We start from the raw sequence: 12,602 nt of genomic DNA, 5'->3' as shown, positions 1-12,602 counted from the left end.
CCATTCTTTACATCGTTCTTCACATGACATTCTCTGTCTCTGCACGTCTTCCATTTGTGTGTCTGTCTCTGAGCCCAAATTTCTCTCTTTTATAAGGCCACTAGTTACATTGGATTCGGGTTCATCCTAATGACATCATCTTAATTTAGTTAAATCTGCAAACAACTTATGCTGTGGTTTTCAAGTTTGTGTCCTGCCTCCCCACCATTCATATGTTGAAATCCTAACCCCTCAAAGGTGATGGTATTTGCAGGTGGGGCCTTCGGAAGGAGCTTAGTCATGAAAGTGGCGCTCTCATCAATGGGATTATTGCCTCATAAAAGAGGGTCCAGAGGCACCATAGACCCTCTTCCAGGTGAGAACACAGAATGTGCCAGTTATGAATCAGGTGGATGGTCCATGATCAGAACGTGGTCATGCTGGTGTCTTGATCTTGAACTTCTCAGCTTCCAAAATTGTGAGAAACAGATTTCTGTTGTTTATAAGCTCCACTATCTGTGGTATTCTATTATAGTGGCCCAAACAGATCTAGACAATATATTTCCGAATATGATCACATTGAGGTGCTACTCCAAGGTCAGAATGTCAATATATTAATGTTTCCTTTGGTGGGGAAACACAATTCCACCTATAAAAATTAGGATGTATAATCATTTTGCATAGTGGTAGATTTTAAATACTTCGCTAAAGATTTTTGTGTCCATGTTTATGAAGTATTTTGTACCATTTTTTTCTTGTAATGACTTTGGTTTTGGTGTCACTATAATGTAGCTTCATAAAATATTTTGGGACGAGTTCCTGCTTCCTCTCTTATTTTTCTGTGGCTAACTTTAAGATTTTCCCTTTGACTTTTGTTTTCTGTGTTTACTACATGTGTAAGTGTGATTTTGTTTTCATTTATCTGATAAAGATTTGTTGGTTTTCTTGCTTTTATGAAGAGTCGTAGCCATTGGTTCTTCACATGTTGCCTCTGCTCCATTTTTTTTTTCTCCTCTCTTTTCCCTGTGAGACTCCAGTTAAATTTTTGTTAGATCATTTTCTTTATTTACTTGAATTTCTTTATGTATATTCCATCTATTCCCTTCCCCAAGCTGTATTTTCCATAATTTCTCAGATCTCTGTTTCGTCTTATTATTTTCACTTTCAGCAGCAGCCTATCTGCTGCCAAATTTGTCCACTGAACTTTTAAGTTTGAGTATGACTTCCCTCATTTATAGAGGTTTTGTCTGATTCTTTTTAACACTTGTTGGGTTACTTCTCATAGTTTCTCTCCATATAGGTATGTTAAAGCTTATGCTTTTTTTTTTTTTAATATGGTTATTTTCTTTCTAAAGAAATCTGTACCTTCTAACTCAAGAATTTGAAATCTTTAGTGGGTAGTTTCTGCCATCTTTTATTCATAATGCTGATTATTTATGATGCTTTGCTTCGTTTTTTTGGCTATATATTACTCCTTCCCCTCCATAAGTAATTTGTGGGGATTTTTTGAGGCTTAGGATAATGGTATTTTTCTTTGGAGTGGACTCCTCTTTGTTTTAGTCATTTCTAGCACTACGAGTGCTGAACCCTTTTAAGTGAAGCTTGAGGTTTCTTTCAACTCTGGTGATGCCAGTTTGGGTTATTTTGCTAGACAGCCAGCCTGCCAGAAGTTATAACCTTCCAGGATGTGTTCTCTGTCTCCTTCCTTCCTCCCTCCCTCCCTCGCGCCCTCCCTTCCTTTCTCTTTCCCTCTTTCCCTTTTCTCTCTCCTTCCTCAGGAGATGAATCTGTGTGACCATAGGGTTCTTTCAGCTTCCCTAAGCCTTTCAGGACCTGAGTCTTGACTTACATACCCTCTATTTCTCTATAGTTAACTTTAGTAGGACTTTGCAAATTTCTTCTTGGAAAAAGTGCTTTTTGATTTTTTTCACCTATTTTTCTGGATTTTTCGCTTTTGACTGAATTTTTGCCCAATAATAGCTCTTATCTTGACTATTCAATGCATTCAAAAAACTTAAAAGATTTTTTTTTGTTTGTTTTTAGCATTTTAAAATGTTTCAGTAGAAAGTTTGGTCACAATAAGATTGCCCACTATTATCTAAAGCCTTATTTTTGTGTCTAAATAAATCACTGCTTAACTAGTAGTCTTGATTACCAAAGTTTTTCATTCATTTCTCGGTGGGATATTCAATCTTCTGTCTCTGGCTTGAATGTTTCAGTGGTAGAGTATAAGTGTGGCTCCAGTATTCCCTTTCCTTCCAAACTTTGTAGGAGATTGAATTGGTTTTAGGGGACTTCCCTGGTGGTCCAGTGGTTAAGAATCTGCCTTGCAATGCAAGGATATGGGTTTGATCCCTATTCTCAGAACTAAGATCCCGCGTGCCACGGCAACTAAACCTGTCTGCTGTAACCAGTGAGCCCTGGTGGTCTGAAGCCTGCACAACACAAGACACAAGGAGGGTCCCCAGTACTGCAACCAAGACCCCACACAGCCAAATAAATGCATCGAATAAACTAGCCTTTGATTGAGAATAATGATTTTTTAAAAAAAGAATAATGATTTGTTTTTCATTAAAGTCCAACAAACTTTGTCAGGAAGTGTCTTGGCATATGGCTTGATTGTTTTGTATCAGATTTTCCTTAATCATGTCATGTCCCTTAAAGAAAAGTCTTTAATAATAAGCTTATTGTACCATGGCTTTGGATACTTTTATTTGAATTTTTTTATTTGCATCAGCAACTTCTTTGCTAATTTTTTCATTTTTTGTTTCTTTCTCAAGGACAACAAATATACACACATTGGATATACTTTGTCCTAAATTTATAATTTTTCTCCAATTCTTTATCCTCTGTGCTCTTTCAAATTTCATCTTGCTTAGTTTTCTGTAGTATGTGCAGCACACCCCTCTTTTCAGTTATTATTTGAGTTGCTTCAATGTAGCTTTTCATTTTCTTAAGGTATTTTTCTTTTTCATTTCTTCCCTGAGCTCTTTCAGGTCAGTTGAAAATTCTTCTGAAGTTTTATTATCACTTTACTTTTTGAAGATTTTAAAAACATGAACCATTATTAAAGTCTGTATTGAATTTATTACAATATTTCTTCTGTTTTATGGTTTGGTTTTTTGGCCAGAAGGCGCTGTGGGATCTTAGCTTCCATACCAGGAATTGAGCCCTTAGCCCTTGCATTGCAAGGCGAAGTCTTAACCACTGTACCACCAGGGAAGTCTATCACTTTAAAAAATGATTTTTTTTGAGCTCTTGTTTCATCATGGCTATATTTAATTTCTTTTAAAGTAGATGCATTTTCTATGTGTTTTGTTACTTAATTCTTTTGATATGCAAACAATTCCCTTTGTCTTTTGTTCCTTCGACTTTGTCATATTTTGGGCAAAAGGCTGCGTGACTCTGCATGGATTCTGTGCTGGATCACTTTTCACTGCTGCTCAGTTTCCTAGGCCACTCTCCAGCCCAGATACCTGCTGAGGAAGGAGGCACTTAGCGAGTGAGCAGGGGCATCGCCTTAGGCTTGTCCCTTCCCAGTGGGAACAGTCGGCCACTGGCAACCTTCCCTTAGGTTGCAGGTCAGCAGGCTTTGCGAGGTAGCCCTGATGACACAGGTCTCTGGTTGGGTGAAGACCCAGAGCTTTGTTTACTTTCAGCAGCAGCAGCTTAGCTGTTATTCACCTCTTTTCTTGAGTTTCTCTTGTATCTTCCCCTCACTCATGGATACTTTGTTAGTGAAATGTGGGAAGAGAAATACCTGGACTAAGCTACAATTATGAGGGTCAAATCCCTTACCCAGAGATTCTGAACGTCTATTTTAACCCTGAGCTGAAAGAATTTTGACAAATCTGGGCAATGTGGGCTCTGGACAGATAGAGTTACTTTCTCAGTGTGGATGGCATGCTGGCCAGAGCCCCTCCCCAAGCTGGCCTCTCCTCACCACAAACAAAGCTACCTTTGGCCCTTTGGTCAAAAGCCTTCCTCCTTCTTCAGTTAATAGATGTCAGAGTAGGAAAGCTACATAGGCAAGGAAGACTATTCAAGACTCTTGCAGAAAGAAGGGAGACAGAACTCAACTCAGCTGACACAAAGGACTGGAGAGAGATTTTTAAGAGCTGAGGTGGGGAAGAGGGGGCTCATGGACAATCCAGGGTTTGAACATTCACTTTACCCAAAGGAAAAGTACAGCCTCTCCCCTTTCACAATAGGAGGGAGTTTTCCAGCTTTGAGCAGGGTGTCAGCTGAAGTCAGGAGTCTATGGTCCTTAGTTCAGTTCAGTTCAGTCGCTCAGTCGTGTCCAACTCTTTGCGACCCCATGAATCGCAGCACTCCAGGCCTCCCTGTTCATCACCATCTCCCGGAGTTCACTCAGACTCACGTCCATCGAGTCCGTGATGCCATCCAGCCATCTCATCCTCGGTCGTCCCCTTCTCCTCCTGCCCCCAATCCTTCCCAGCATCAGAGTCTTTTCCAATGAGTCAATTCTCATGAGGTGGCCAAAGTACTGGAGTCTCAGCTTTAGCATCATTCCTTCCAAAGAAATCCCAGGGCTGATCTCCTTCAGAATGGACTGGTTGGATCTCCTTGCAGTCCAAGGGACTCTCAAGAGTCTTCTCCAACACCACAGTTCAAAAGCATCAATTCTTCGGCGCGCAGCCTTCTTCACAGTCCAACTCTCACATCCATACATGACCACAGGAAAAACCATAGCCTTGACTAGACGGACCTTAGTCGGCAAAGTAATGTCTCTCCTTTTGAATATACTATCTAGGTTGGTCATAACTTTTCTTCCAAGGAGTAAGCGTCTTTTAATTTCATGGCTGCAGTCACCATCTGCAGTGATTTTGGAGCCAAAAAAAAAAAAAAAAAAAGTCTGACACTGTTTCCACTGTTTCCCCATCTATTTCCCATGAAATGATGGGACTGGATGCCATGATCTTCGTTTTCTGAATGTTGAGCTTTAAGCCAACTTTTTCACTCTCCTCTTTCACTTTCATCAAGAGGCTTTTTAGTTCCTCTTCACTTTCTGCCATCAGGGTGGTGTCATCTGCATATCTGAGGTTATTGATATTTCTCCCGGCATTCTTGATTCCAGTTTGTGTTTCTTCCAGTCCAGTGTTTCTCATGATGTACTCTGCATAGAAGTTAAATAAGCAGGGTGACAATATACAGCCTTGATGTACTCCTTTTCCTATTTGGAACCAGTTGTTGTTCCATGTCCAGTTCTAACTGTTGCTTCCTGACCTGCATACAGATTTCTCAAGAGGCAGGTCAGGTGGTCTGGTATTCCCATCTCTTTTAGAACACAGTTGATTGTGATCCACACAGTCAAAGGCTTTGGCATAGTCAATAAAGCAGAAGTAGATGTTTTTCTGGAACTCTCTTGCTTTTTCCATGATCCAGCGGATGTTGGCAATTTGATCTCTGGTTCCTCTGCCTTTTCTAAAACCAGCTTGAACATCAGGGAGTTCACGGTTCATGTATTGCTGAAGCCTGGCTTGGAGAATTTTGAGCATTACTTTACTAGCATGTGAGATGAGTGGAACTCTGCGGTAGTTTGAGCATTCTTTGACATTGCCTTTCTTGAGATTGGAATGAAAACTGACCTTTTCCAGTCCTGTGGCCACTGCTGAGTTTTCCAAATTTGCTGGCATATTGAGTGCAGCACTTTCATAGCATCATCTTTCAGGATTTGAAACAGCTCAACTGGAATTCCATCACCTCCACTAGCTTTGTTCGTAGTGATGCTTTCTAAGGCCCACTTGACTTCACTTTCCAAGATGTCTGGCTCTAGATTAGTGATCACATCATCATGATTATCTGGGTTGTGAAGATCTTTTTTGTACAGTTCTTCTGTGTATTCTTGCCACCTCTTCTTAATATCTTCTGCTTCTGTTAGGCCCATATTTCTGTCCTTTATCGAGCCCATCTTTGCATGAAATGTTCCCTTGGTATCTCTAATTTTCTTGAAGAGATCTCTAGTCTTTCCCATTCTGTTGTTTTCCTCTGTTTCTTTGCACTGATCGCTGAGGAAGGCTTTGTTATCTCTTCTTGCTATTCTTTGGAACTCTGCATTCAGATGCTTATATCTTTCTTTTTCTCCTTTGCTATGGTCCTGGATGATTGCACTTCAGAGATATCCCAGGTCCTTGAGAAAGATTCCCTGAATCTTAGAGTTGGTAAAGGGCTTTTGAGATTTACATACATTTCAAAGGGCATAGAGTAAGTTTAGTTACAATTACAGGTCATCTAAAGAGAATACTTTAGGAAAAAGAAAAGTGACTTCAAGGGTCCTTGAAGAACGACACCTGTTTGGACTTTAGTCTAGATGATGGTCCTCTTGGTCAGGGTTCAGGTTTCTGATCTGGGAGCCATTGCTCCTTAGCCAAGACACTCTTCAGGGGGCCCCCATCCCATCTCCTCCTCTGCTTCCCTTTCTTCTGTCTCTCCTTCTCCTCTTTCTGGGTCCAGCCGCTGGGTCCTAATTCATGGTCCCTCACCCCTTTCTTGGGCCCTGTGCCCACCCAGAGCCTCTAGGGCAGGGGAGGGGAGGGGTATGTGAGCTGTGGAGGAGTCTGGCTGTCCCCTCCATTGCAGGGCAGCAGGGGAAGGCTGCCCTATCTCTCTTGGCCCAGGTCATTATCCCTGGGGGCAAAGAACGCTGTCCTCCCTAGGGGACTCAAGAGAGGCTGTGTGTGACCCCTCCACACACACACAGAGTACCCGCTGCCCTTCCTGGAGCCTGCCTTCACCTGAGTTTCCATGTAATGTCTTGGTGCTTTCTTGCCACAGGACCTGTTTGCTTCTCTGGGGGCTGTCGGAGGTGGAGGAAAAGATGGGCTGGAGGCAGTCTCTGCAAGGAGCAGACGTGCCAATGGCCCGCACCATTTACCTCAATGAACCCCTTAGGAACACTTTCTGCAAAAACTCCATCAGGTGAGAAGACTGTGGAGGTAGGAGGAGAGGAAGGAGGAAGGAGGCAGCTGTGGTCTTCCCCGCAATAAACAACACTTTGTGTGGATGCTTGAGGCTAGAACAGTGTTCTTGAACCTGCTGGAACTCACTGCAGAGGCTTCTTGAAGTTGCTCTTTGCTCTGACTTGTCCTCATTTGCAGGCACCCACCCACCAGCTGAGTGCTCTAGCAAAACCACTTGCTAGGGAGCGGGGGAAAGTCCTCACCAGGGGAGCCACCCACCAACATCACCCACTGGGGAATGAGAATTAGCTAGGAAGAGTGCTGCTTCCTGAGGAATTCACTGAGCTGAGTACTGAAACTCTGCAGAGGCAGTTTAGATAAAAGCCTAAAAGGGACTTTTTTTCATATATATGTTTATAACTTCCCTGGTGGTTCAGATGGTAAAGAATCCACCTGCATTGCAGGAGACCTGGGTTCTATCCCTGGGTCAGGAAGATCCCCTAGAGAAGGAAATGGCTATCCACTCCAGTATTCTGGAGACTTCCATGGGCAGAGGAACCTGGTGATCTATAGTCCATGGGGTCGCAAAGAGTTGGACATGACTGAGCAACTAACACACATAAGCACACACACATATATATGTGTATATATGTATACACACACACACATATACATATATTTTTTATTTTTTTAAAACCAGGCTCTAAGGCCAGAGGTTGGATACATGAGCTCAGTAGTCAGTAAGCTTTTTCACTATTAACTAACTAATCAAAGAGCTTAAAAATGTGCATCACTGACTTGGCAAGAGAAACAGGATATCTCTGAAGCCAAAAATGAGGGCAAAGCAGGAACCCAAAGAGATCAAGGATGCTGATGTGGCTGGTTTCTGAGGACACCTGCCCAGTTCTGGTGACTTAGGGCTTCAGATTTCGTGCTCAGTGGGAGGAGGGAACTCAAACCTGAGGCCACACCTGGTGGAAAACAGAATTGGAAACCCACCACTGTAATACTGTGTCTTTGGAGGACTACCTCCTAAATGAAGGGAGAATAAAACATCTGCTTTTTAAAAGGCACATGATGAAGAAATTTAACCTCTTTTAAATTTGGCTCTGGCTTTAATATTTATAAAATTATTTTATATATCAATAGTCTTAAAAGTTATTAAATGTAATGTACTTGAAGAGCAGTTTTGGATTGCTAATTATTAATTCTATTTAGTCCATGAGTCTTTCAAAAATATCCTGCCCTAGGGAATTCTTCAAATTCGATGAGGATGAATTAAAAGAAGAAATATTAAATTTCCTATCTCAAAACTCCAAAATTTTGGTAAAATAACATGCATAATATCTGGCAAATCCAAACATAATAAAGAATATAAGGAGTATATGAAAAGAGGAAAGTATTAAAGATAAGTGAGGTACCCAGAACACATTTTTAAAAATTAACCATACTTCAATAGAGTTTACAAAGATATTTGAAGAATTTGATTCTTTATATTTTTGGATTTATAGAACTACAATGTTTAAACCATTCATATCTACCTATCATCTCTCTGTCATGGTCTGAATTCCCCCAAAGTTCGTATGTTGAAATCCTAGCCCTCCAACGTGATGTTTTAGGAGGTGGAGCTCTTGGGAAGTGTTGGGGTCATTCAGGCAGAGTCCTCATTAGTGGACTTGTGACCTTGGAGCTGGTGATGGACAGGGAAGCCTGGAGTGCTGCGATTCATGGGGTCGCAAAGAGTTGGACACGACTGAGCGAGTGAACTGAACTGACCTGATTTTATAAAGAGCCCCAGAGATCTGCCTTGCCCCTTCCACAACGTGAGGTTACACTGAGAATGTCAGTGGGGAAGTAGACACTCACCAGACACTGAATTTGCTGGTGCCATGATCTCAGACCCCCAGCCTCTGGAACTGTGAGAAATAAATGTCGGTTGTTTATAAGTACCCAGTTTATGGTATGTTTGTTACAGCAGCTCAAATAGACTGAGACACTATTCTAGACCAAAAGACATACTGTTTATGCTTTTATACATGTTAAACGACCTTCACCAGCGATGATGCCGGCTTACACCTGCATCATCAGTTTGAGAGCTCATGTTTCCTCGTGTCCTTGCTAATAATGCTGGGATTGCTCAGTCACTCAGTCGTCGGTGTGAGAAGTGAAAACCTCTTGCTTTTTATTCCTTTGATTATTAGAGGTTTATTTGCTTTCTTTGTGTTTACTGGCCACTTGTATTTATTCTTTTGATAATTACTTGTTTATGCTTTAGATCCCTTTTTATATTATGGTGAATGTTGTTTGCTTAATGGTTTTTAAAGACTCATTGTATACTAGAGATATTAGCCTCTTTTTCCTATGTGCTACAAATATATTTTTCCTAGTTGGTTATCATTTTTCAGTCTTATAGTGCTTTCTTTCTGAACAAAACTTATATTTTTATATATCAAAATTTTGCTCATTACCAGGTTGTGTTCCTTATTACCTTCTCCTTTGCATGTGTTTATTTTTTTTCTTTTGAATTTTTTGCTATGTATTGGAGTATAGCTGATTAACAATTTTGTGATAGTTTCAGTTGAACAGCAAAGGGACTCATCCATGCTGTTCTCTGCTTTTAGATCCTTGGTTCTCCACATCTGCCTGTGTATTCACAGTACTTGATGAAATGGGGAAACTCTTCTTTTACCTTGGGTTTTTTTAAAAGATAACAATGAATGCTGTGAAAAAAGACAAAATATCTTTAGAAAAGGCTCAGCATTTTAAAACAATGTTTTATCAACTTCTGAGTTATAACCAAATTTTGTGTTTTCCATTGGTGTTTCCTGAGTTCAGAAGGTTAACTTTCTACTTTTCTACCCACAGCACAGCCAAGTACAGCATGTGGTCATTTCTCCCTCGATATTTGTATCTGCAGTTTAGCAAAACTGCCAACGCCTTCTTCCTGTTCATCACTATATTGCAGGTGATATTTTGAACATGTTGTTAGGTTCAGATTTCTAAGAAGTAAAAAAGATATAGCAATCTCATGAGTGTGACACAGAGAATAAGTTTAAGCACTGTAAAGAGAGAACTCTCCTCTTCAAATATTTAATTTACTCAGTGAGACACTAAACTCTGTTTCTGGGCTGAAAGACATGTTGGTGAACAGTAGATGAATTAATGAGATATATTTGAAGTGACTTTTGTCATTTGTGCCACCTCCATAATAATATAATTTTACTGTATTTTGAAAGATATAATTTACCCTGTCATGTTAGTTTAAAATAACATCCCCCCCAATAATGATAAGAACACTTAGCATGAGGTCTAGCACCTTAACAAACTTTTAATTCTCCAGTCTCCAATAAAGTGCTATTACCTGTAGGACCTTTGCTGCCCAGCAGATCTCTAGAACATCTTCATCCTGCATAACTGAAGCTTCCTACTCACTAAGTAACAGCTTCTGCTTCCCTCCCCACCCCACCCCCACCCTCATCACCAGCCTCTGGCACCCACTGTTCTCCTTGATAATTCTGTTAGTTTGACTATTTTAGATATCTCATATCAGCGGAGTCATAGTCTTGTCCTTCTGTGACTGGCTTTTTTCACTTCCATAATTTTCTCAAGGGCCATCCATGTTGTCACATATGACAGAATTTCCTTCTTTTAAGGCTGAACTAGGTGTATGTAATATTATACAAAGAGATAGTAAGCAAGCAAAACTACTAAGGCAACATAGAGAGTGTACCTAGGCCCACATCTGGAAATATAGTCTAAATACTGACTTAAAACTCAACATTAAAAAAACAAAGATCATGGCATCTAGTCCCATCACTTCCTGGAAAACAGAAGAAAACATGGAAGCAGTGGCAGCTTTTATTTTCTTGGGCTCCAAGATCACTGAAGATGGTGACTGAAGCCATGAGATTAAAAAATGCCTGCTCCCTGGAAGTAAGGCTGTGACAAACCTACACAGCATATTAAAAAGCAGAGACATCACTTTGCCAACAAAGATCCATATATTCAAAGCTTTGGTATTTCCAGTAATTATGTGAGAATTGGAGCATAAAGAAGGCCCAGTGCTGAAGAACTGATGCTTTAAAATTGTGGTGCTAGAGAAGACTCTTAAAAATCCCTTGGACAGCAAGGAGATCAAACCAGTCAATCCTAAAGGAAATCAACCCTGAGCATTCACTGGGAGGACTGATGCTGAAGCTGATATGCCAATACTCTGGCCACCTGATGCAAAGAGTTGACTCCCTGGAAAAGACCGTGAAGGTGGGAAGGGTCGAAGGTAAAAGGAGAAGTAGATGGCAGAGGATGAGATGGTTGGATAGCAACACCGACTCCATGGACATGAATTTGAGCAAATGCCCAGAGATAGTGGAGAATAGTGGAGCCTAGTGTGCTGCAGTCCATGGAGTTGCAAAGAGTCAGACCTGACTGAGTGACTGAACAAGAATTTGTCTAAATCTGGAAAACTAAAGGGTCTGACCCCAGACCTCACCCACCCTTGCATCCATCAGAAAGCAACTACAACCTGTTTCAATCACTTTATTTTTCACAATTTAGACAGTAGGGGTAACCCGAGAGCACTGTCTATAGGTAACTTGTACCCAGGAAACATTATTCTTCTGGGCCTCCAAAAAATTTCTCCTCTTCCTCAAAAAGAAGTAAGATTAATATAGCTGGCCATTTGGATTTAGCTATTTTAAAAAGATGCTGTTTTATTTATTATTTTAAAATTTACTTTACTTTTTTGGCTGTGGGGCTTGTGGAATCTTAGTTCCCTGACCAGGGATTGACCCAAGGCTTTGGCAATGAAAGTGTGGAGTCCTAACCTCTGGACTGCCAAGGAATTTCCTCCAAAGATGCTATTTTAAACATTGAGGTTTTGAGCTGTTTCAACCAAAGCATAATAAAGTGTCTATTAGAAAGGTCACACAATGATTGAAATGTTATTAAGCAATTGCTCTGGGGACTTTTCCATAGTGTATAACATTTAGTGTCTGGGCTTCCCTTATGGCTCAGGTAGTAAAGAATCTGCCCGCAAACGTGGGGGACCAGTGTTTGATCCCTGTGTCAGGAAGATCCCCTGGAGAAGGGAATGGCAACCCACGCCAGTATTCTTGCCTGGAGAATTCCATGGACAGAGGAGCCTGGCAGGCTATATAGTCTATGGGGTCTCACAGAGCTGGACACAACTGAGCGACTAACACTTTGACTTTTTGACTTTGAGTATTTAGTGTCATACTCCAGGGGTGATTTTGGTATCCTGAATCCTTTCCCTTTGTATTTAATGTGTCTGTTGTTGTCACGTCCTGGATCATGCCATTAGCAGTGTAACTTTCAGTATATGCAAAATATAATAAGGACTTATGAAATTAATAGTGTAACTCTATTTTGCAGCAAATTCCAGAGGTATCTCCGACGGGAAAATACACAACTCTGGTGCCTCTGCTAGTTATACTTGTAATTTCAGGCGTTAAAGAGATTGTAGAAGATTATGTAAGTTTGCTGTTAGTAAATCCTCTCAAAACCACTGCCTTGAATGTAAGAGGTATATTTCTTGCTCTCTCTCTCTCTCTCTCTTTTTTTTAAATTTCAGGCTACTGGTTGGAACTGTTTGGTTCTTTAAATCCATAGTTGATATGAAGAGTGAATTAAAGTTTTGAGGTTTCACGTTTTTAATCGTGTGTGTATTCGAGAGACCAGCAGGAC

The 12,602-nt window shown here is 40.7% G+C and overlaps 1 protein-coding gene across 1 annotated transcript in view; it reads left to right on the top strand.

Annotated features, from left to right (window-relative positions):
• LOC102190971 (phospholipid-transporting ATPase IB-like) overlaps positions 1 to 12,602 on the top strand; it is a 100,896-nt gene that overhangs the window by 6,811 nt on the left and 81,483 nt on the right. The window contains exons 3-5 of the mRNA XM_018056307.1: positions 6,775 to 6,918; positions 9,765 to 9,864; positions 12,291 to 12,389. Of these exons, the coding sequence (XP_017911796.1) occupies positions 6,775 to 6,918; positions 9,765 to 9,864; positions 12,291 to 12,389 (343 nt within the window). The remainder of the gene's footprint in view (positions 1 to 6,774; positions 6,919 to 9,764; positions 9,865 to 12,290; positions 12,390 to 12,602) is intronic.

This window comes from Capra hircus, chromosome 12 (genome assembly GCF_001704415.2).
Source record: "Capra hircus breed San Clemente chromosome 12, ASM170441v1, whole genome shotgun sequence".
Lineage (NCBI taxonomy): Eukaryota > Metazoa > Chordata > Mammalia > Artiodactyla > Bovidae > Capra > Capra hircus.
The sequence above is the reverse complement of the archived record's forward strand: the minus strand, read 5'-3'. Positions and strand labels throughout refer to the sequence as shown.